The sequence below is a fragment of the Rhipicephalus sanguineus genome, chromosome 1 (assembly GCF_013339695.2).
Source record: "Rhipicephalus sanguineus isolate Rsan-2018 chromosome 1, BIME_Rsan_1.4, whole genome shotgun sequence".
In the NCBI taxonomy this organism is placed as follows: domain Eukaryota; kingdom Metazoa; phylum Arthropoda; class Arachnida; order Ixodida; family Ixodidae; genus Rhipicephalus; species Rhipicephalus sanguineus.
Window position 1 is genome coordinate 1,782,157 of NC_051176.1, and position 23,270 is coordinate 1,805,426.

The window sequence follows — 23,270 nt, forward strand, 5'->3', positions numbered from 1 at the left end:
GTGTCTCTACTTAAATTACTCTTACTAATTAATTAATCTTACTACAGAAAAAAAAACTTAAATTATCAGCCCAGCTCTCTGCAATTTACGGCAGAATGTCCTTATTTTTTTCCCAATATTTATTTTTGTCCTTTCTCTCTAATTTTCTGCCACCAATATCCTAACCGTCTCTTACTTATTTCAGTCGCGGTTGTATTCAGCTTTCCATTGTCGTCTCTAAAACACAAGGATTCGTGTAGGCTCGTGCCCAAACGTAAACCCGGGTGGATATCTCCACATTCAATCAGCACATGCTCCACCGTTTCCTTATCTTCCCCGCAGCACGTGCATTGTTCTTCTTTACTGAATCTCGCTTTATAACTACGCGTTCGAAGGCAACCCGATCTCGCTTCAAACAATAGAGCGCCTCCACTTGAATTATCGTAAAATGCCTCCCTCCTTATTTCATTTTTGCCCTTTCGGTAGTTACTCAATGTCGGTTTTTTCTCCATAGCTGCCGCCAAGTAAATCCTCTCCGCCTCTCTGACTTTTCGCTTCACGCTCTTTGTTGACATATTGCTTACACTACCAGCCGTATATTTACTAGTGAGCCTCCTAGTTTTTTGTTCTCCACTGTGTGTGCACGCTACTCCTATACAAATAACAGAACACCTTCTCTGCCCATCTACTCTCCTTCGTATTCCTTAGCCTTTCTTCGAACCCGATTTTGCTCTGAGCTTCCCTCGCCTCAAAGCCTGCCCATCTCATATCGCCCTTTACGGCCTCATTTGTCGTCTTTCCGTGAGCACCCAACGCGAGGCGTCCCACAGTCCTTTGATTTATGTCCATTCCCGATTGCACCTCTGCCCTCATGCACACCACTGAGTGCACAAAAGTAGGCCCCGGAACCATTACACCTTTCCACAGACCTCGAACCACCTCGTACCTATTATATCCCCACAATTCTTTGTGCTTCAATATTGCAGCATTCCTCTTTCCTTTTGCTGGCGAGGCTTACTCCTGCAGCTCCATGTACCTGTCACCCTCATTTATCCATACTCCAAGGTACTTGTATTCGCTCACCCTCGGTATTTCTTGGCCCTGTGTTGACACTGCCTAATCACAAGGATCATTGAATACCATCAATCCACATTTTGTTAATAAAAATCCTAGCCCTGGAGCTTCACCTTCCCTTCCGCATATATCCGCCAGCTGCTGTATATCATCTCGACTGTCAGAAAATAAGACAATATTGTCAGCATAAAATAATCCTGGAAGCTTCTGCTCAATCATCACGCCGCCCTGTCTGTGTGACAGAATAAACCAATGTTGCTACCTTCTAGCGCTTTTTCCATATTCCCCATGTACAGCATGAATAACAGCGGGGACAAAGGATATCCATGTCTCAGCCCCTTGCTAATATCAACGTTCTCTTTGCTCGCTAAACTCCCTCAAAAGCTGTATACAGTCGTCGCCTGTGCCCATTTTTTCAACATGTCCCACAAAATTTCCCGATTAACGTTGTCGTACGCCCAAGTGATGCCTAGAGAGGCCACGTACAAGGGCCTATGTTCTATTTTAGATATTTCTATACACTGAGTGAGAACAAACAGGTTATCGGCTAACCGCCTGTAGACTCGAAATCCATTCTGGAGTTCTCCCAAAATGTCGTTATGTTCTGCCCACGTTTCTATTTTCATTTTTACTCCTTGCATCTCCAACCTGTATAGTACCGATGTAATGATTAGTGGTCTATACGAGGGAATGCTATACTTTCTCCCTTGCTTTTATAGATTAAGTTCATTCTACTTTTTCGCCAACTTGCCGGTATTTGCCTGTCCTTTAAGCATTTTTCTATGGTTTTCAGCAGTCCTTCTGTAGTGCTATGTCCTAGTTCGTTAATGAGGCTAGCGGGAATACCATCTAAACTCGCGGCAGTGTGTTTGGAATTTTTCCTTCGGCCTTTTTCCAGTTGAAATTCTCCAGAACTAGCTCTTCCTCTGTTGCTTTCTCCGCCACACTTTTACTCACAGGGGAAATCCCCTAGACGCTCTTTTTAAACAAATCGGCTGTTACCTTTCGGATGTAACCTAGCGCTTCGTACCCTTCCAATTGATTTCCTCCTTCATCTACAATATGTTGTTGCGTTTTGACAGACTTCTTACCTGGCGCCTTTATGTGACTCCAAAATATCCTATGTGCGGCCTCCTTTTTTTGTGAATCTCTCTCACGCCGCGTTCACTTTCGCCTTTAATTTTTGCCTCGACCGATTTCTGTACAATGGATTTTTTCTCTAAATATATTTCCCATATTTTGTTGACTTCTATGATCCCGTGATGCTTCACGCCGCTTCTTGATCGCTTCCCGGATTTCCTTGTGCCACCAACTTTTTGGCTTGCTCTTTCCTTTCCAGCAAATAGTTTTCTTCTCCCTATCTCTTTCGTCATTAGATCTAACAGCTCCCAGTCCTTGTCAGGTATTTTGCCTACTTCTTCATCGACTCTTGACGCTATATTTATTATTTGTTTGTCATTTAAATACGAGCTGGCAGACTTTGATTCTATGCTATCATTTCCCGTTTTATATCCCATTTGTAATGTTATTCGTTTATGATCACTACCCAAGCCTCTAATCCCTTCCTCGTCTATTCTCATTTCCCTCAGTTTGTGATAAATTTCTTCAGGCATGAGACAATAATCAATACTTGATTGTTTGTTTCCGACTTCCCATGTGATCTGGCCGTCACATTTAGGCCCCATGTTAACTATCACCAGGCTATGTTGCTCGCAGAGATCTAGTAAGAACTTCCCATTGGGTGTCTGAATATCCGTGAAGGTCATGTATGTGGGCATTCATGTCCCCTAGAAGGATGATTTCGGCCCCATTACCAAATTCTTTAATATGCACACTCACGCAATCCACTATCTCCTGATTCTTTTCTCTGCAGTTATTTCCCCTCCACAAGTAGGCAAACCCTAGCCACGTTTTCTTTCCACCTACTGTGCCCAAAACCCAGAGGTGCTCTGAACACGTCTGTTTCACTCTAACCTATTTGGCGCCGCGGTGAATTAGCATTCCTACACACCCACCTTTCCTTTCTTATATGACCCTGTTGCACCCTTCCCAAACATAATTTTCAATATGCGGTGGCTTTTCCAAGTCTCTAAGGTGTGTTTATGCTCCCGCATAAACGCCTATCTGTTCTTTGTTTAACTGCTCCTCAATATCTAACCATTTTACCTTTTTTCTGCCACCCTGCATGTTTATGTAACTAATTGCAACACGTGCCTTCTCCCTTTTTTTTTACCTTTTTTCCTGTTTTTCGCAATACTACCTGTGAAGAGTCCTGGTTGTCTTCCCTGTTACTAGCTACCCCGGACTCCGAAGGGCCTGCGTGCCCCCCAAAAAAGCTACTGCGCGTCCTGCCAGTCGCCAGCCCACCTCCGGACCAAGCCTCCCATCGAAGTGAATTGTCTCTTCGGAAACCGCCCCACCTGTGCACCTCCCTCTTCATATCCACTACCTCGAAACCCTTCTCTCGACTAATTCGCCATATCTCTTTGTTTGCGTCGACAACCGCTCTTTGCAAGTTGTCGTTGCGCACTGGTACTTCCGGTACTGTGCATACTACAATTTGCACCTGGGGGGACACGGTGCGCATGTCATCGACCCCTTTCACCACGGTCGTCGCTAGTCCTGACGATTCTTGTAATTTATTAGCGCCACCATCGTCGGCATCGTCAATGTCCCCACGTCAGCTCCATTTTCCGGCGGTTTGCCTTTAGTAAAATCCTTTGAGAAGCATCGCTCTCTATAAGGATTTCATTCACGTTTAGGTGTAGGAGATCCTGGCGATGAAATAAATGCTAAGACTGGAGTCAGTCATCTTTATGCGACAAAGTGTTGAATCATCCTTTTAACTTGGACCTGCGATGTGTATGGAACTGGGTAACTGAAAAATCTATTTTCCTTTTTTTTGCTCTGCGCCAAAATCTCAAAATGAACCACAGTTTCACGACGCATACATCAATGTATTAGCGCTCATTTGGGCCATTTTAGGATGTGTAGTTTGCTAGGAGCTTCCTGCGTTCACTTTGTGGGTATTTTTACTTCTTGGTAGTAGCTGCTTTATAATAGCATGCGTATCCCTTGTGTTTGCTGTCCTTTTGACGAGGACAGCAAATGCGGCAAAACTTATGGGTAGGCCTAGTCTTTTCGACCCTTGTGTCTGCTCTCCGAAAACAGTGAGTGCGTTTTGATGGGTCAAAATTATTACTTTGCTGCTCTGTTGGTCACGAGCGAATGCCACGCAGGCGTCTCTAGCGGAGATGGGATTATCACACCTTCGGTAATTTTTTTAGATGATGCAAGTATTGTCGGAATATACATTATCATGAGATCAATCCTCACGTCACAGTCACTATAATTCCCTGTCATCGTCTTTCTTTGGCGCATTTTTGTGTCCTCCCATCATGGTAGGCATCTATGCATTGCGATATTGCACAATCATGAGTAACAAACGCGGATCTATTTACTGTCTCTATATTTACAGCACCAAAACAAGACCAGTAACGGTCCGCATGAACACTTCTTCGATTATTTTCGTCATAGGTCTCACGCTTCCTCGAGTGAGCATCGACGGGGGTCCGCTTCCCAGTGCAAGGAAAGTTTCTGTGACCCTGATGCCGGACGTTGATGTACCGAACCAACAGCACACCCTCATGTTGATGCAGTTTGGCCAGTTTATTGACCACGACCTCACACTGACTGGTGTTACACGATGTGAGTTGAGCCATGTAACGTCATTTGTGGTTCAGTGAGTAGAAACGTATTCCTTGTCATCATTACACTTATGTTCATGTGTCAGCTAGGCCGAAAAAGAAGGCTAGCTTTTACCAAACATATATTTGATCGGGGAATGCATCGCTTGGATAACTGCAATGTTTATTATCTTTTTTTTGTCAGCGAATGAAATATCAGACAGACTGAAGGGATGAAAGTTGTTATCCATTTATGCCTGCAATAACCTTCGTTACGCCATCCGATCCCATATTGCAATGGGGTCATTCCACGCCAGTCGTCCCAACCATGGCGCTCGCAGAAAGCAGACTTTGCTGATAAAATTGATGGCTTTTTTGCTGTACCACATGGAGTATTGTGGCACAACAGTTTTTGCTAAAAACTTTCTCACGACTGTGGCGCCCACTCAAAATTCGCTCGCTTTTGTTGAACTGTGCCTAAAAGAAAAATCTATATAAAATCTAGTTTTGGATTGAGCTTCAAAATTGCTCTTTGGCTACTAAAGAGGTTTTATTTATCTGTCCTATTTAATAATTCCGAAATTTTCATGTTTCACTGCCAACTACGTATTTTCACAAACAACAAAAATCTTCAAAGTTAGCGATTTTTCCTTTAGCTAACCTGCACTCTCCCTAACGAATCGTAATGTTGGTATCGTTTTCAGTAAGGTTCATTTTCGTACAAAAACATTTAGGGATAAAGTAAACTTCAAATCTTTCTGCAAAAAATTGTGAAAGCAGAGAAAATATGCGACTTGTCACATATTTGCCAATGTTTTCTTTTTGTACTGATGCGGTCCAAGTTAAAATCCCCGTGATACGCCGTTTCATAGAAAACTTCGCTGCTAAGTGATAGAAGGAAGTCTAACAGAATTGTTTTTTGTTTTAAGGAAGAAAATAATTTTTTGATGTTGGCCCTAAGATTGCACCCTGAATTTCTTTTTGTTGAAGAGTCTGGTGTTGGGCCTGTTGGTATGTAGCTTGAAAACGTCTGGCCTATGTACAACCTAGTAGGTTGTACATAGGCCAGACGGGGCGCTGTGTGAACATGCGCCTGAAAGAACATGAGACATCAGTCAGTTCAGGAGGAGGCGCGAACTTGCCTGTGCATTGCAGAGCATGCGGGTGTTCAGCCATTTTTAAGGACACTGAAATTATTGGTAAGGGATCCACGAAATGTCAGAGGGAAATAATTGATGCTTATCAAATGCAAAAACACGGTGCGGCTCGTTGCGTAAGCGCACGTTCCCTCTCGCTATCACAAAAAGAGGTGACTTTTTTAGACAAACCTAAATAGAAGGTGCCACAAGCAGCGTTTTATCTTCAAGGTTTTTAAAGCACATCAGCGTTATGAGTGAGCTTCGTCGATTGCCAAATGTTCACCCCCACTTTTTTCCCCCTCCCACCTAAGATATCGTGAGGGCGCATGCGCGTTTTTTTTGGGGGGTTTCCTTTTCGAGTAGATGTTTTACATTAAACTGTTGTTAGTCCCAGCGTGTGTGGCCGTCTTTCTTCTCTTCTTGTGTACGTGTCTGTTGAAGGCTGGGTTCCTCGTTTTCATTCTCTTTGTTGCCACTTCGCCGTAAAGCACCTACTCTCTCTTGCCGGCTGACACTCGTCACATAGGTGGGGAAAAGATACGAGATGTGTGTCAGCGGCTTGTGAGCGGTCTAATGTCTCGTCGCCTTGATGTCAGTGTTACAGGTAATGAATTCGCGTTACAATGTGAGCTTGCTTGGTGAGCGGAGTGGGAAGTGGGGACGGCGTAGAGCATCTTACGGAATCATTGGCACATTGTACTAAAGGCCGTCTGCACAGCTAGTATACACAAGAAAAAGTGTTTACAATGTGTGTTATTTCTTTCGGCATGCGTATAGTAGCTATGCAGACGGCACTGTAGCACAATGTGCCGACGATTCCGTAAGCCGCTATCCGGCTCCCATACTTCCCATTGAGCGCGCCAAGCAAGCTCCCATTGTAACGCGAATTCATTACTTGCAGCCCTGACATCAAGGCAAGGAGAAATTCGAGCGCTCACAAGCCGTTGACAAACCTCTCGCACCTTTTCACCATCTGTGACAAGCGTCAGCTGCAAGAGAGACTAGGCGCTTTGCGGCGAAGTGGCAACAAAAAGAAATTCAGGATGCATTCTGAGGGCCAACTTCAAAAATTATTTTCTTCCTTAAAACAAAAAAAAATGTCACAGCTTCGCCTCAAGGGCGAAGCAATGAATGCGATAGGAAGAAATTGGAATGTCACAGCAAGAACGGCAAGCACCTAGAAACTTGCTGCGCGCTGCTCAAGCACAAAGGATGCAGCAAAAGAAAACACACGAGGAGAGTGAGAATTAACCACTGGTGCAGCTCCACGCTTGCGCGCTGCTCAAACACAAAGAAGGACGCACAAAAAGAACGTAAAGGTATGCACAGGAAGAGCGCAAATTGTCACAGTTATTACTTCAACTAACCCCTCCTTTGGCTCTTATAGCTAGCAGCTCGCTTCTTCTGCAAACGCGCCTGCTGCAGCGAGTAAAGTGACCTTCGTGCAGGTCTATACCTTCAACGCGAACTTTGCGGTGAAAGCGCAAGCACCACCTCAAGAGGTATGCACGCGAGCACGGTTGACCACGCCCTATATGTCAAAGTACAAGTCGGAGGCGCACATCCCAACTCCGGCGAAACACTAGCGAGTTTTAGAATTGGGGACCCAAGAATGTTGCGAACCTCCAGGGCGCATGCGCAGAACTCAAGCCACTCTCGGACTCTTGCGCTCGCGTTGTTGCTAGGACCCTGTAGCGTCCTCCTTTGGACGGCGAACAAAACCGGAGAGCGCGCGACCTAAACAGAAGAAAATGAAGACGGCGCTTGGCAGTGGCATGTGAAGCCACAGATCGCGTTGCCTGCCGGCGTCGATTGTCGTCACTGAAATAAATCTTTATTTGGGTCTAGTTGGTTAGTTGTTAGCACTTGCGTCGTACGTTTCTTTTCTTCGTGGGTGTCTTGTGCGTTTGCGCTATAATTTTAGACTCAGGATTCCGGTTATGGTGTAATATTTATACCGTGATTCTTCGTCAGTCGTCTCGTTTCTTCCCTCTTGTGGGATAAGCGTACTAGAGCCAAACTAGCTCGCGCCATCAAGAACCGCGGGACGATCTTTTTCCCTGGCTGACTGGCCACGAATGGCGCAGCGCTACAACCCCAAAATGGAAAACTAGCGTGGGTCGCCAGCGATACGACGCAAACGCAGCACAGGCAACGATGCAGCATGGCTCGCATAATTTTAATTTCGCCACGTGTGGTGTCCCGTGCGCGTCACCCAACGCCGTGTGCGTTTGTATTCTGCCATTAGTATACCGAAGAAATAGTGACACATGGCGTAATTGTCGAAGGTAGCGCGCTGTGGAGCGAGGGGGGGCAGGTTCGAATTTCCGTTCGCGCGTTGTGGCATTTTTTTCGTCTGAGTTATTTTTATTTGTTGTTTTTATGTATATATACATACATATACATATCCGGGACATGACGGCGACGGCAAAAATCTGTCAAGAGTGTCCATAAAATTGCTATCACGATAATAATGATTCTCTTCATTACTTAGCAATGAAGTTTTCCATGAAACGCCGTATCACGAGGATTTTTACTTGAACCGCATCAGTACAAAGAAGACGGCCAAAATGCGGCAAATCGCGCATTTTCTGTGATTTCACAATTTTTTGCAGAAATATATATTTGAAGTATTTACCCCTAAATATTTTTGTACGAAAACGAACCTTATTGAAAACGATACTAATATAAAGATTCGTTAGGGAGAGTGCGAGTTAGCTTAACGGGGTACTGACACCTTTTTTCGAAGGCGAGTTTATTCTGCCATGCAAATCTCCTCTATGCAGAGACGACTCTGAGCAAGTGTGAAGTTCAGCAAATGCTGATAAGATATTTTATTTTGATATGAGAGTCAATTTTTACACGGCGCACCTACCGACATCGACACTAGCTTGACGTCAGGCTACAGTACTGATTCTGTTGACTTCACGCAGCAGTCTGGCTAGTTGTGATGACGTCAGGTACCAAAACTTCCAAGATGGCCGTTTGTGCGTCACTAACGGAGCCACGGTGCGGACAGGCCGTGGTAACGTCACTATATATTGTGGGAGCATGTGACAAGGAGTCATACCGTGGTGTGACGTCAATGTACAGTAAGAACCGAAAGTAGCTTTTAAAGACATACTGTGATTACTTTTTCAGGGTGCACTCGCGCTTAGTACTACATGTTCTGGGCTCTCGAGCGGTTGGCCTTTCATTTTACGCAAAAAAACGACAACTCAAAATTTTCGTGTCAGTACCTTTTTAAGGAAAAATCGCAAACTTTGAAGATATTTTTTTAATACGTTGCTGGCAATGAAACACGAAAATTCCGCAATTTTTAAATAGGACAGCTAAATAGAACCTGAGTAGCAACGAAGGCGCTATTTCGAAGCTCAACAGCAAAAACTATATTTTATATACAGTTTTTTAGGCACAGTTCAACAAAAGCGAGTGAATTTTGAGGAGGCGCCATGGTCGTGAAAATATTTTTGGAGCAAAAATGTTTTGCCACAATACTCCATGTGGTGCAGGCAAAAGTCATAAAATTTTATCAGCAAAATCTGCGATTTGCGGGTGCCACGGCTGGCACACTTGGCATGTGATGACCCAATCAAATTTTCTATCGGTATCGCCAACCTTCGCAAAATAATCGAGTGAGCCCAGATGCATATAACGTCATATGTTAGTGGTAAAATAATCTCTCGATTGCCATTTGCCTCATAGTTATAGCTTTAATTAGAAATTAGATAAAAAGTTCAACAGACGGAACAACTTCAGGAAAACCAGAGAAGGAGAAGAACATGCATGTTTCATGCCAGTACAAGCTCCCATGAATGTGTTGCATATGTTACAATTAAAGTATGACGGAACACAGAGTAGCGGCGGTGACCGAGCTCAGCTAATTTGCCCATAGCATATCTGGTATGCGCAGAGTATGTTTCCACAATCAAACAAGAAATGAAAGATACATTTTTAATAAATTGCGCGAAACAGTCCCCGTAAGGCGACTATTTCGCGCAATACGTTACAAATTGGCATCTTAAAAATTCCGCATTAAAAATTCGCAGCTTATGTTGTTTGCTTCTCCCATACATCAACAATTTAAGTGTAAACCAATTACTAGTTTTGATAAACACTTTCTGAAGAAATAGAACTGTTCCTCCATAAATGCAACAAGCCTAGGTAATACACCTTTGCTGCAGAACTATCGATGGTATTATCCATACTATCGATAGCTGAGTCACTTTCGAACTATCGATAGTAAAATATCCTGTTGATAGCGCTATCGACAGTAAATTTGATTGGTACTATCAATAGCATAAAACCAACAGCGCGAACCCATTGCAGAATAAACGTGGTTCCAGCGAACGCGTGGTACAGAGGAGGAGGCTGAAGGGCAAGACATGCTTGTGTTCTTCAACAGAGTGCTTTCCTCACACATGATCATAAAGCCAAACTGTTCAGCTATAGCGGTTACTGTGGTGGAACTGCGCGGCTTCAAATTCATATTGCATTTGATGATTTCAAAATAAAAAGAATATCAACAACTAAGTTTATTAATCGTAAGGTGTAACTGGTTGCTTTTGGATATGAATTTATTGATGGACCTATTCTACCATTTTCACTGCTGAAGTAATTTAGTTCTATCGCCAAAAATTGCTCATAAGTTAAGCGAATCTAACAGTAGGGTATCGCAAATATTTTGGCAATATGGCCGGCCAGCAACAGGATGATTATTTACACCACTATCGAAAGTATTGTCACGTCCTTGTGACGGTGAAGAATGCTCCAACAAGACTTGGAAATATGTAGCTCTTTGTTTAGGCGAACTTGTGGCCAGAAAACCAAAACACAAAATAGAAGCGATACAAGATGCGCACTGACAGCGGCGAGGACAGTCGTCGGCCATCGAGTAATCTGACCATCGGTGGAACGCGTTGTATTTTATACATCAGTCGTCGAACCTTCCAGCGTTATCGCTGGTGGTCGCTTAACCCTTATATGCCCAGTGTCCTACATATAGGACGCTTCTTTGATGCACTCTAACATCGCCATTTCTTCAGCTGATGACTAGCGCACGTACAGCACATGTACGTGGCGCTTGTCACCAGCTAAAGAAATAGCGATGTTAGTGTGCATCAAATAAGCGTCCTATATGTAGGACTCAGGGCATATGTGGGCTCTCGAATAAACTTGACTATTCGCGTCCGGCGCGTAATCTTAAAGGGACACAAAGAGCAAAACGATTTTTCTTCTATTAGTAAAGTACTCTTTCACGATACCAAAAACACCACGCTTGCTGCGAGAAGACGCTTAGTGAGCGAGAAAACGCGCAAAAACAAAATGTGGTGAAGCCACCCTGAAGTTTCCGCACCATTCTCCGTGTCGTCACATGCTTTGACGGCGCCTACTAGGGACTAAGTAGTTTCTAATTGGTAAAAATGAAGTACACTGTCCTCTGAGGGGGCCATAGGCTTATCATACCAAGTATGGGGTAATTTTGTTGAGCCAATGGCGCCAAAATAGGATAAGTACACTTTGAAATCCGCGACATCTCGCGGGGAGATTTCGGCGCGAAGTTTAAATAGAAAACATTGAACTTGATTTTCTCCTCTATTAATAAACATATGATCGCAAAATTAACGACGTTAAAGTACTCAGAGCACAATTGATCGATCTAAACCAATTAATTCTTTCTCTTCAGTGTCGCTTAAACAGAAGGATGTCAAACAACCGTGAAGCTTCTCAAAGATTACGGCGCTGTCTGCGTCAAACATTGCTAACAGTCTTCGTGGGTGAAACCAGAATACATCAAAACAAAGCAATAAACACGCGTGGCAATAATATCGTTAGTAATATGAACTATGGCAATCAGGCACGTAGCCAGGATTTTTTTTCGGGGGGGGCCCAAGGCCTAATTGTTCGAAAGAAAGTATTTCCATGGCAAAAATAAAACAAAAGTTGCCCGGGAATATAGAAGGCTGGATGAATTTCGGGGGGGGGGGGCCGGGCCCCCCGGGCCCCCCCCTTGCCTACGTGCCTGATGGCAATACCGATTGCACTATCGATAGTTTGTTGACAGTAGCACTATCGATAGCTTGTTTACACTATCGATAGTTTGAAAAACACTGTCGATGCTATCGATAGTCAATTTACCGAGAGTTCTGCATCACTATAATACACACGTTCGAGCGCACATCCTTGAATTCGTCTTGCATGCAGAGTTGCCTGACAAACTTACACACGATAAATTATACGTACATATTTGTGAGCACCTAAGGTTGACCTAATGGAGTGCTACCTTCTCCTCGAATGTGCCCAGTCAGCAATGGTTCAGCCATCACCTGTTGTGACCCGCAACTGGTGGCGAACCCCACGAAGCGCCACTTCGCCTGCATGCAGATCGACCTGCCACCTGACGACCGATTCTACGGCCAGTTCCAGCAGAACTGCCTTGAGTTCGTTCGTTCCGTGGCTGCTCCCAGGCCGAAGTGCGCATTCGGTGAGCACTCCCTTGTTCGCACATGGTCATTTAGAACGAACGCATTGGTCCTCCCGCTCGCTTAGTCAACCTTTTGTTAGGGGAGGACCTTTCAAAGCATGAGATGATGGTATCCAAAAAAAAAAAAAAACGTCTTCTCGTCCACAACAGCTTGGCCGATTGCGCAAAAAAATAAGTGAGAGCTGAGAGAGGGAGAGAAAGACGACATTCTTTTTTTTCTTCATTATTCTTTCTCGCCGTGTTTTTCATTGCCACGAATTTGCTCACCGAGAACAACCAAACCAAGACCGCGAGAATAGTTTTACCCTGCACCTGGCATCATCAAATTTGATTGAATTGACTTTTATTAACTGATTTTTTCCAGAGAGTTTGCAAAAACTGCGTACTACCATAGCCCTAGGCCAGCTTGATTTCAATAGCTCTTCGGAGGAGGTGAACACTATGCAAACTCTTATAAAATATCAACACCTAGTCCAAAAAAGACTTCTCCGAATCATCAGCACTCGTATATATGCAGGGTGTTTTTTTAGACAACACAGATTTTCAATATAATGTCGGGACACTCAGGCACATTGCCGCACCCTAAGTGACATTGAAATGATTAATTAACAAAACTAGTTAATTAAGTTTTAAATGTCAGTTAATTAGATATGTGAAAATCATCATACTTCACATACCTCTTAACAGTTCTCAGTTGTGTTTTCTAGTGCTCTGTAAAACCACATAACATATTTATTACAAAAGGTATTGCTTTTAATGGCTAATTACTTTTCTGTCTAATTTTGTTAACTATATTGAACCCTTTAACAGAACAAGCTGTTGGGTTAGTTGCTTATCCATGAACACTGAAAGAATAAGCGCTAAAATTGACGAGCACAAAAAGGAGTACAAAGCTGGCGCTACTAACAACTGTTTATTTTCGTCACACCCACCCAGTTTAAATACATATAATCATGGGGTTGCGCGTGCGCAACTTCGCATGGGAAACACAGAGAAAGAAAAATCAAGTATAATACAAAAAAACAATATGCGATAACGCCTGCCATATATCAAGGAGCGAGTTACAGCTGCGCATGTAAAAGGGAGCCTGCAGAAATGGAAATTCGGAAGCATGCAAGGAAACCGAAGCCTCACTTATGCATGCACCAACATTCTTTGTGATAAAAAACTCTTCTAAAGCGAGCCGAGACGACATGCGCTTGCTTTTGCCCAGTATTCTATTGTCTCGGAAAAACGGTTCGCGCCCACATGCAGAAATGTGCGCCACCAGATGCGCATACTTGTCCTCTTTCTTTTTTGCACTTAGTCCGTGCTCCCTAAGCCGGTCATTGACGCATCTTTCGGAATGGCCGATGTACATTTACCCACAGGACATGGGAATGGTCTAAACAACTCCAACAGAGCATTCGACGAAAGGGTTTGCATGCCTGGTGCTGCATCCTCGTTTGCTTTGAGCACAAATTTGAGAGCAAAGTTCCTGCAGTTTATTAGGGGCAGAAAACACCTGAGGCACTTCATGCCGCCTTGCCACCTTATTGAGACCATGCGACAGGGTGTGCACGTATGGCATGACCAGTGGTCTCCCAGTCAACCCCCGAGCCCCTACCCTTTCTGCTCCGTGTTTGACTCTTTGCAAGAGCGACTCGGCGACTGCTACAATGACCTGCGAAGGGTAGCCTTTCGCCAAAAGGCGGGTCACTTGCCAATGAAATCTTTCCTGCATGCGATGTGGGCACGACCTTCCGAAAGCAGATTTCATGCACTGTACAACTCCCCTTTTGATGAGCTTTTAGTGAGCGGATTCACAAGGCAATAATTCTTTCTTGGCACGGGAAAAGTACGCCGAGCAAAGATGATGTGCACTGAATCGCAGGCTTAGATCTAAAAATTGCAACTCATTGGAGTTGGGGGTCTCGTGCGTGAAAATAAGCCCTTGTCCTAAACGACTAAAAACATCTAAAATGCCCGACACTATATTAGGCAAGAAAGAAGCACTGTGTCTACTTAAAAGTACTGAAAAGTCATCAACATATATAAGCACTTTTAAAACTGGCCCCCCATTAAAAGTACCATGCAAGGAAGAATCAATATCAGATAAAAATATTTCACATAAAAGAGGACCTACACATGCTCCAATACGCACGCCTTGTCGTTGCAAGTAGAGTTGCTCGTTAAAAACAATAAAAGTGACGCCGAGATAAAATTCAAGCACAGTTATGAAATTTTCAGTGGAAACCCCTGTGTGATTTTGCAAACCACACTGGACTTTACAGCCACTAGAAGCTTGTCTTGAGGCACAGAATAATAGAGGTCTTCAATATCCACCGAAAAGGTGCTTCCTATCGGTACACTTAATATACTCGGCAACCTGATTCGAATTCTTAACACGAAAAGGATCCTCAACAATCACCTTCCTCAATTTCTGCTGCAGAAACTGGCTCACATTGTGTTGCCACGCCCCTCCCTCGCTCACAATAGTTCTAAAAGGTACATCCGCTTTATGTGTTTTTGCTGTGAAAAACATGCTAAGACTGCTGCCCTTGCTACTCTTAATATCTTTCGCCAGCTTGCTCAACTCTAGACAACCGCAAAGGTCAATAAACTGCGACTTCACCCTGACAGAACTCTTCCTTATGGGAACAAAATTCTTATTTAGTGCAGCCAAAGCTTTCTTATTATACAGGCCTCTAGGCATAACAACAAAATCTCCCTCTTTGTCAGCCTCTCATTTTCTGGCACTTCATGTAATGAAAAAAAAAAGAATATTTCTTGAGTCATGGTTGTTATAACCTTTCCTTTAAAACATTCCTGTCGAGTTTTGGAAGAGCCAATGTTTGATTGTTCCATGAAAGTACACTGTTTCACTTTTTGCACCATTGCGTCAGCCGTCATGGGTTGCTGTATATGAGTTTGAAAAAGAGCGAACGTTGCGCAAAGGTGCGGTCATTCCGATATTCTGTAGTAAAGCTATCTCTCGTTCCACCATTAGCGACGGCCAAGGATGCTCAGGGCACAAATCAGTATGTCCCGAATGATATTACATGAAGGGTATACGTGCAGCCTAATGAAACGAACAGGCAAGTATAGGGGCCTTATATGTAGTCTTTAATTATAACGTGGTAACTGCAATATCAATGTAAAGAAATTAAATCGGACGAAAAGACAACTTGCTCCCAGTAGGAACCGAACCCTTAGAGTAACGCATCCGATGCTCAACCAATTGAGTTAGCGGCGGTCGGCCTCCAGTCCGCTCTATGCGATATTTATGTGCACGCAAACCTGGGAGTCTGAGCCAGGACCGCTCGTAGGACGACGGCGAGTGTGGAACACTCTTTTATTGCGATAGCAATTATATGGACAGTCTCGACGGGTTTTTGCCGTCGCCGTTGCCGTCGCCATAATGTCCTTCCGGTATGAAGTCCAAATTGAAGATCCCCCCGCGCATTGTATGTTCTACCGCGGGTAAAACTCTTATAAAAAATTTATTGTCTTTCAATAAAGGGGCTAATGTCTTTAGACATCAGAATCATTACACTGTCTAATGCCCGTCTAACGCGCTTTCTAAGTGCACACCTAATGCGAGTCTACCAGCAATTGGCCACCGTTAGTCTATAGAGTCATGACGTTAGAGTTTCTGATGACCATAGGCTAGCGCTGTCTATGGAGTCCTGACGTATGAGTTTCTGATGACCATTGTCTAGCGTTAGTCTATAGAGTCCTAATGTGATAGTTTCTAACGGCCGTTGTCTAGTGAAATGCAATTGAACATATGCATTAGGTTGACAGTAAACACCATATTGCAGACTTACGCCTTATGCCAGCAACAGCATGTTTGCTGCACACAGGTCAATAAATATTTTTGTGGTTAATAATACAAAAGTGTGTATGCTTTAGAGGATTGTCACATAAATGCCAGCAGACCATTTTGAGCAATGACTAGATCAGCATTGTTCTTTACACGTAACAGTCTTTCGAAGCCAATCAATAATCTCGCAGGTCTATTATACACGCATTTGTAAACGAGCGCTAAATTGCCAACCTATTTAGTTTCAATAGGACAATAAATGGGGCTAGTTAGTCAAATTTTGCATTTCCTACGAAAGCGCTGTTTTACAATCACAAACAAACGAAATAAGACCAGCAGAAAGCTTACTGGGAGCGCGGTACACACAACAGACGAAGGAAGAACCACAAAAGACGAGCGCTCACAAGTATGAATTACCAACTAGCCCACCTTTCAATACTTTTACCCGAAGAAAGATTTCAGGAAAAGCGATTTTCTATTTAATCTCTGACTCAGCACTGACGACAGGGTCTCTTGTGCTGCACTGTCGTGGTGGTACAGTTGCTGTATTTGAAACCTGCAAGAGAGAGTGTTAAACTAGTTTGGCACTGAAGCATACAGCTTATGGCAGCATGTGAACAGATGTTGCAATTTATGATTGATGCCTTTTTTTGAAAACAGTGGTATAATTTTTCACAATTTTAACTGAATAATCCTTCTTTATCAATGTTCAACTACATAGCCTTGGCTTCATGCTGCTTTGATAAAAAACATAAGAAAACAAACCACTATATATCACTTCAGAGGACTGAGGTTTCGTAGATTGGCCAGCTATTATAGACAGACCAATTAGCTCTGTTAGCTTCTTTGATGTAACATTTCATAATAACGTCCTTTCGCTACTCAAATGGTACTCCATGCATGACTGCTGCACGCATCAGTGAGCCTATTCCACCTCCTTTGTTTTAAACAAAACTATCACAGAACAATTTGTAGCTCATGCTCAGCCTGTGCAAGGTGAATCTGAGCATAGGCAAGTGGAATGTGGAGCTGAGTCTTGGTGATACAGCTAGAGAAATGCTAAATTCTAGTGAAAAGAATCATAAAATGGTGGGTTCTGTAACAACCTACAATATATTAAATGCGAAGCATTTCTTAGTGAACCTCTGGCACTTTGAGCGTTTCTATCTACGTACCTGTCTATCTATCTATCTATCTAGCCGCCTACGTCTGCGTGCTCTCATGATCGCCTCCTTAACTTGGTGTAGAGCAAAATTTGCATGGGAGAGTAAGAGGATTTGACGAATATGACTACCTGGTCATGACATGAATAACGTTAAAATCTTGTCGCGTACGTCGTCAAACCCTTTCCACTAGACACGTGTGGCACATACCCGTTTACCACGCGCCGCAGTGTACGGGTATGCGCCACAGGTGATTGACAGTTTATACCTGCGCTCTACCCAGGAACGGCGAGAACAGACATTGTTAACTTAAATGCTAGAGCGTTAAGGAAAAGCAACATCGGCAGTGTTGACTGAACACAAGGAAAGAATGAAAATTAGGATTCCAGCAGGAATCGAACCCAAGCATTCTGCAGTGGCAATCAGGTATTCTACCACTGAGCCATGCCAGGTCTATAAATTGGTTTGGAAAAACAGCCTACGCAGGCGTAATACGGTGCAACGTCAATTGCTGGTTGTGGTGCTGGCTATCTAATTTTACAATAAAGTCATACACACTACATGATACTCCTACGATGTCTACTCCTACAATACAGGCGTCATATCAGATTAACGTCTGTAGTTCCAGTGTTGACTCCGCTTTTATAGCAGTCTAATTAACATTACGTTTGTATTCCTATGATTCAGCAAGCTATATTTAAGCATAGTTTGACCCCGGAGGAATACATTAACGAAAGTTACATATGATATTCACATCACCGCACCGTAAAGTGCACTTAGTCCGCCAGAACGACGCAGTGTCCTCTTCATTTCTTACGAGGCTGGGCGATGGCCTCATGCTGACTGAGGATGATGCCAGATTGATTGACAGCCGCTTTGTAGACTAGGCTACGTAGGCCACATACGCCCAGGTAGTCTACAAATACGACAAACACCATCCACCGATCTTGGTCTACGTAGCACTATCCAGGCCTACCAGCCTCGACGGCCTATACCTCACCAACGCGAAGGGTGGCTTCAGGTTCCGACATGTCGCCGGCTCTGTCGAAAGACAATTTGTCGACGAAATGACCGAGGCATCCACGAATTCCAACAGCTCTACTTTACCACATACTTCACTACACATGGACCCCTCGTCACCACGATCACGACCGGATCCTATAACATGTCGTGACCAGCTGCTGGTGCTCACTGATCACGGTGATGATTCCCTTGTTCAAGAACTGTCAAGAACTTCTTGCACACATGCACACGGGCTCGTAAAACGTGCGTGCGTTCTCGGGACACGTATAAGCACTACATATCAGCTTACCGCTTCTGGTGTTGGTAATACCCACGTTGCCATTGGCAGCGTTACCCAACCGTAAACAACTAGTTACATAACACATATACGGCTCTTCAACATATATAAGTGTGCGTATAAAATTTATACAAATCTTTAGCGTCATTTTGCAACGTGTGTCTCAGTAAAAAAAGGTTACGCCACAGTCACCTACCCGCCGCATGCTTCGCATAACCTCGACTCCCACGGTACGTGGGATCTGCCGAATTTTTTTTGGGAGGGGGGAGGAGGTGCACCTCCTTGATCCGAAGTGGGGGCCGGGCAGGCAGATGTGACCGGCACGCCTTCAACGATCACCCAAGCATTCTGTACAGATGGATAACAAGAGAAGCTGAATTGTAGTGGCATTTGCGCAATTTTTGTGGCACATACGCACATTAGGAATTTTACAGCAGCTACAGCAGTGTTCTTACTGTCGAGGTTTGCCGTGGGTCGTAGATCGAAGTTTATCATCGTCGTGAACCGGCACGCGGTCAGTGATCGCCCAAGCATTCTGTACAGATGGATAAAAAGAGAAGCTGAAATGTAGTGGCATTTGCGCAATTTTTGTGGCACATACGCACATTAGGAATTTTACAGCAGCTACAGCAGTGTTCTTACTGTCGAGGTTTGCCGTGGGTCGTAGATCGAAGTTTATCATCGTCGTGAACCGGCACGCGGTCAGTGATCGCCCAAGCATTCTGTACAGATGGATAACAAGAGAAGCTGAAATGTAATGGCATTTGCGCAATTTTTGTGGCACATACGCACATTAGGAATTTTACAGCAGCTACAGCAGTGTTCTTACTGTCGAGGTTTGCCGTGGGTCGTAGATCGAAGTTTATCATCGTCGCGAACCGGCACGCGGTCAATGATCGCCCAAGCATTCTGTAGAGATGGATAACAAGAGAAGCTGAAATGTAATGGCATTTGCGCAATTTTTGTGGCACATACGCAGATTAGGAATTTTACAGCAGCTACAGCAGTGTTCTTACTGTCGAGGCTCGCCGTGGGTCGTAGATCGAAGTTTATCATCGTCGTGAACCGGCACGCGGTCAATGATCGCCCAAGCATTCTGTACAGATGGATAACAAGAGAAGCTGAAATGTAGTGGCATTTGCGCAATTTTTGTGGCACTATGCACATTAGGAATTTTAGAGCAGCTACAGCAGTGTTCTTACTGTCGAGGTTCGCCGTGGGTCGTAGATCGAAGTTTATCATCGTCGTGAACCGGCACGCGGTCAATGATCGCCCAAGCATTCTGTACAGATGGATAACAAGAGAAGCTGAAATGTAATGGCATTTGCGCAATTTTTGTGGCACATACGCACATTAGGAATTTTACAGCAGCTACAGCAGTGTTCTTACTGTCGAGGTTTGCCGTGGGTCGTAGATCGAAGTTTATCATCGTCGTGAACCGGCACGCGGTAAATGATCGCCCAAGCATTCTGTACAGATGGATAACAAGAGAAGCTGAAATGTAGTGGCATTTGCGCAATTTTTGTGGCACATACGCACATTAGGAATTTTACAGCAGCTACAGCAGTGTTCTTACTGTCGAGTTTCGCCGTGGGTCGTAGATCGAAGTTTATCATCGTCGTGAACCGGCACGCGGTCAATGATCGCCCAAGCATTCTGTACAGATGGATAACAAGAGAAGCTGAAACGTAGTGGCATTTGCGCAATTTCTGTGGCACAGACGCGCTATAGGAATTTTACAGCAGTTACAGCAAACTTGTTATGGCCGAGCTTTGCCCTGTGTCGTAGATCGAAAATTATCATCGTCGAGAACCGGCGCGCACTCAGTGACATCTCAAGCATTCTGTACAGATGGATAACAAGAGAAGCTGAAACGTAGTGGCATTTGCGCAATTTCTGTGGCACAGACGCGCTATAGGAATTTTACAGCAGTTACAGCAGAGTTGGTATGGTCGAGGTTTGCCCTGTGTCATAGACCGAAAGTTAGCATCGTCGAGAACCGGCACGCACTCAAAGACTGCCCAAGCATTCTGTACAGAGAGAAGCTGAAACGTGCCCACCAGCTCTGCTGTTTCTCAGCCTTGCACGAATTAGTACAAGCTGCGCCCATTTTTTTTCTCGTGCTGTTATGTTAGATGGAAGCAGCGTTTGCGCCTGGCTTAGTCCGTAGTTCCATTGGCGACCGTCCGCTTTCTAATACCTACCATAGCCATCTGTAACATATTGAGCGCGCGCTCGCGCCAAGGAGAAGTCTTCTTCTTCTTGTTCTTCGACCACCTTGGTGATGATACGTGCATAGTACTTTTTGGGCCCGGGCTGCCGTATGTTGTCCTAGCTTAGCGTAACACAGACGAAACCACGTGTGCTGGCACGCGCTAGCGCGTTCGGGCCTGTGTAATGGGCTGGGTAAGACGCTGTGGCAGCCCCCTTACATTCTCTCAGCAAATATGTGCCGGCGTCGGCGAACGAGATTTTGCAGACTCGCGATAAACGCGCGCGGCGTGCTCCAAGAAGAGTTCAGGATGAGTAACAGCAACAGAAAATACAGTGAATTCATGTTGTGCTCCGCATGCAAGGGCGCGTAAACATCGGGCAAGGTGCCCGTGATGAACGGAACTTTCGACCCATGCGCTTCTTCGCATCCCGACATGGTTCCCTTTAGTGGGAGATAGTGAATTTTTTTTTAGTTTTCTCATTTTTGTGCGTGACTCGCTACACTAAGAAAACCTCGGCGTAGGAAGCGCTTCAAAACGCGGTTAGTCTTTCGCTTGTCGTTCGACGGCTAGCAATAATAATAATAATAATAATAATAATAATAATAATAATAATAATAATAATAATAATAATAATAATAATAATAATAATAATAATAATAATAGTAATTCATTATTCCGCGCAAATACAAGTTCTGTCATAGAGGAGTACTAAAGGCAAACTTATCAAAGCGTAGTATACAGCATACAATTTATGAGAAACTGAAACAAGAGAAAGTACCCAAATAAACGTAATTCCAAGCGCTAAACTTATTTTCCCAATGAGTGGTTATCTGCTTTAGAACATAAATGAAAAACTTCTTGAAAGTAAGCAGTAGATGAATGTCACAGGCGAGTGACTGGTAATGAACGGTAATCGCAATACATATCGTAAGCATAAACGCAAGGCCTTCTTGAAAGACGCGAGATTACACAAATACAACGTGCGAGCTTCCTAAAAATAAAAGGAACAACCGAAGAATAAGAACCCAACAGTGTTGGCACGTGGGCTACACACAGCAGACACTGAACTTGTTGAAGGATCCCCTTATTGGCTGCTATACGCCCATCCTGCTGCACACACTGCAGGCGCAAGGCATTCGCGCATCATTTTTCTACCTCTGATCCCGCAACGCAAACCTCCTTGCTCGGTTTTATTTTTCTTCCTTTGCATAGCGCACATAAAAGAAAACGCGGAGAAAAAATAGATAAAATGTCGCGTAAGTCAGAAGTGCCAATTTTTCGTTGCTTTCTCGCACACAGATACGCATACGTTGCTCACCAGACATGTTATATGTTTTATTATTTAATTTATACGTCTTTTCATGGCTGACTTCTTTTTTGCTGGTTTCGTTTATGCCAAGCTTTCATATACTTACTTGAAAGTATATACTGACTTTTCTTTGTGCCCATGCTCCTTTGCCACAGCAATAAGAGAGCTTAATGCAGAACATCCCGTTTGTTGATTTTTTGTCTTTTTAAACGTTACTCTTTACTTTGCAGGACCCCGCGAACAGCTAAATCAACTGACCGCATACCTGGATGGTTCTGCTATCTACGGCTCTACAGAAGAAGAAGCCAAGGCTCTCCGAAGCATGACGGATGGTATGAGTAGCGGACATGAGCAGAGGCCGCAATTTCGCTGCTCTAATATTGAGGGGGGTAGTTCAATAACTGGGGCACTTCGATAAGCGCCTTAAACATGATTCCAAATATTGTAAACAACTTTTTTCTGCAAACCATCCAGCCCCGTCTTGGGATTCGGCACGGCTAATGCTCAGACTAAGAGCCGTTTGCTGTCCACTGTCGAAGCATTGCGCGCAGCTCTTACTTCGGGAGTAAAAGCGAAAGGAATGCCTTCTCCAACGTTCATCACTTTCCTCTCAAGTCGAGCTCGCTCAGTTGTTTGACCCAACTCACAAGAAACGAGCATAAATTGGGGGGCGCTTAAGCTTAGCCTTTAAGAGTTGACCGCGATAGCGATATCCGGCTCCATGGTCATCGTGCTCTGTTTCGCTTGTGATTATGTTCAGTCGTCCGGTCTGACGCACACACACTCGACCTACCTATAGTAAAGGTAAAGGTTTCCGCCCTCTTCAACAGCATGATAAAGAGGGCTTAACAACGCAAACGACAGGAGGGGATAGAAGAGAGGAGACAGAGCACTGAACTGCCAATAATTTATTTCTTGCGAAAGTCTTCGCTTTTAGACAGTCACCAGTTCCACCAGTCATGCGCGAAACAGAATGATATTGCACAAGTACATCACAACGCCAAGCAGGAAGAACTTTTCTTTATCGCTGAGCACGACAGAAGGGGTGCTAACACAATCATCTTTTAATGAACAAATGTTTTCTGCCTCGATGATTTCACGTGTGGTGCGATCCC

General features: G+C 44.1%; 1 protein-coding gene across 1 annotated transcript in view; it reads left to right on the forward strand.

Annotated features, from left to right (window-relative positions):
- The window catches only part of LOC119389029 (chorion peroxidase), a 94,897-nt gene that overhangs the window by 26,587 nt on the left and 45,040 nt on the right, over positions 1-23,270 (forward strand). The window contains exons 4-6 of the mRNA XM_037656324.2: positions 4,591-4,761; positions 12,183-12,362; positions 22,386-22,487. Of these exons, the coding sequence (XP_037512252.2) occupies positions 4,591-4,761; positions 12,183-12,362; positions 22,386-22,487 (453 nt within the window). The remainder of the gene's footprint in view (positions 1-4,590; positions 4,762-12,182; positions 12,363-22,385; positions 22,488-23,270) is intronic.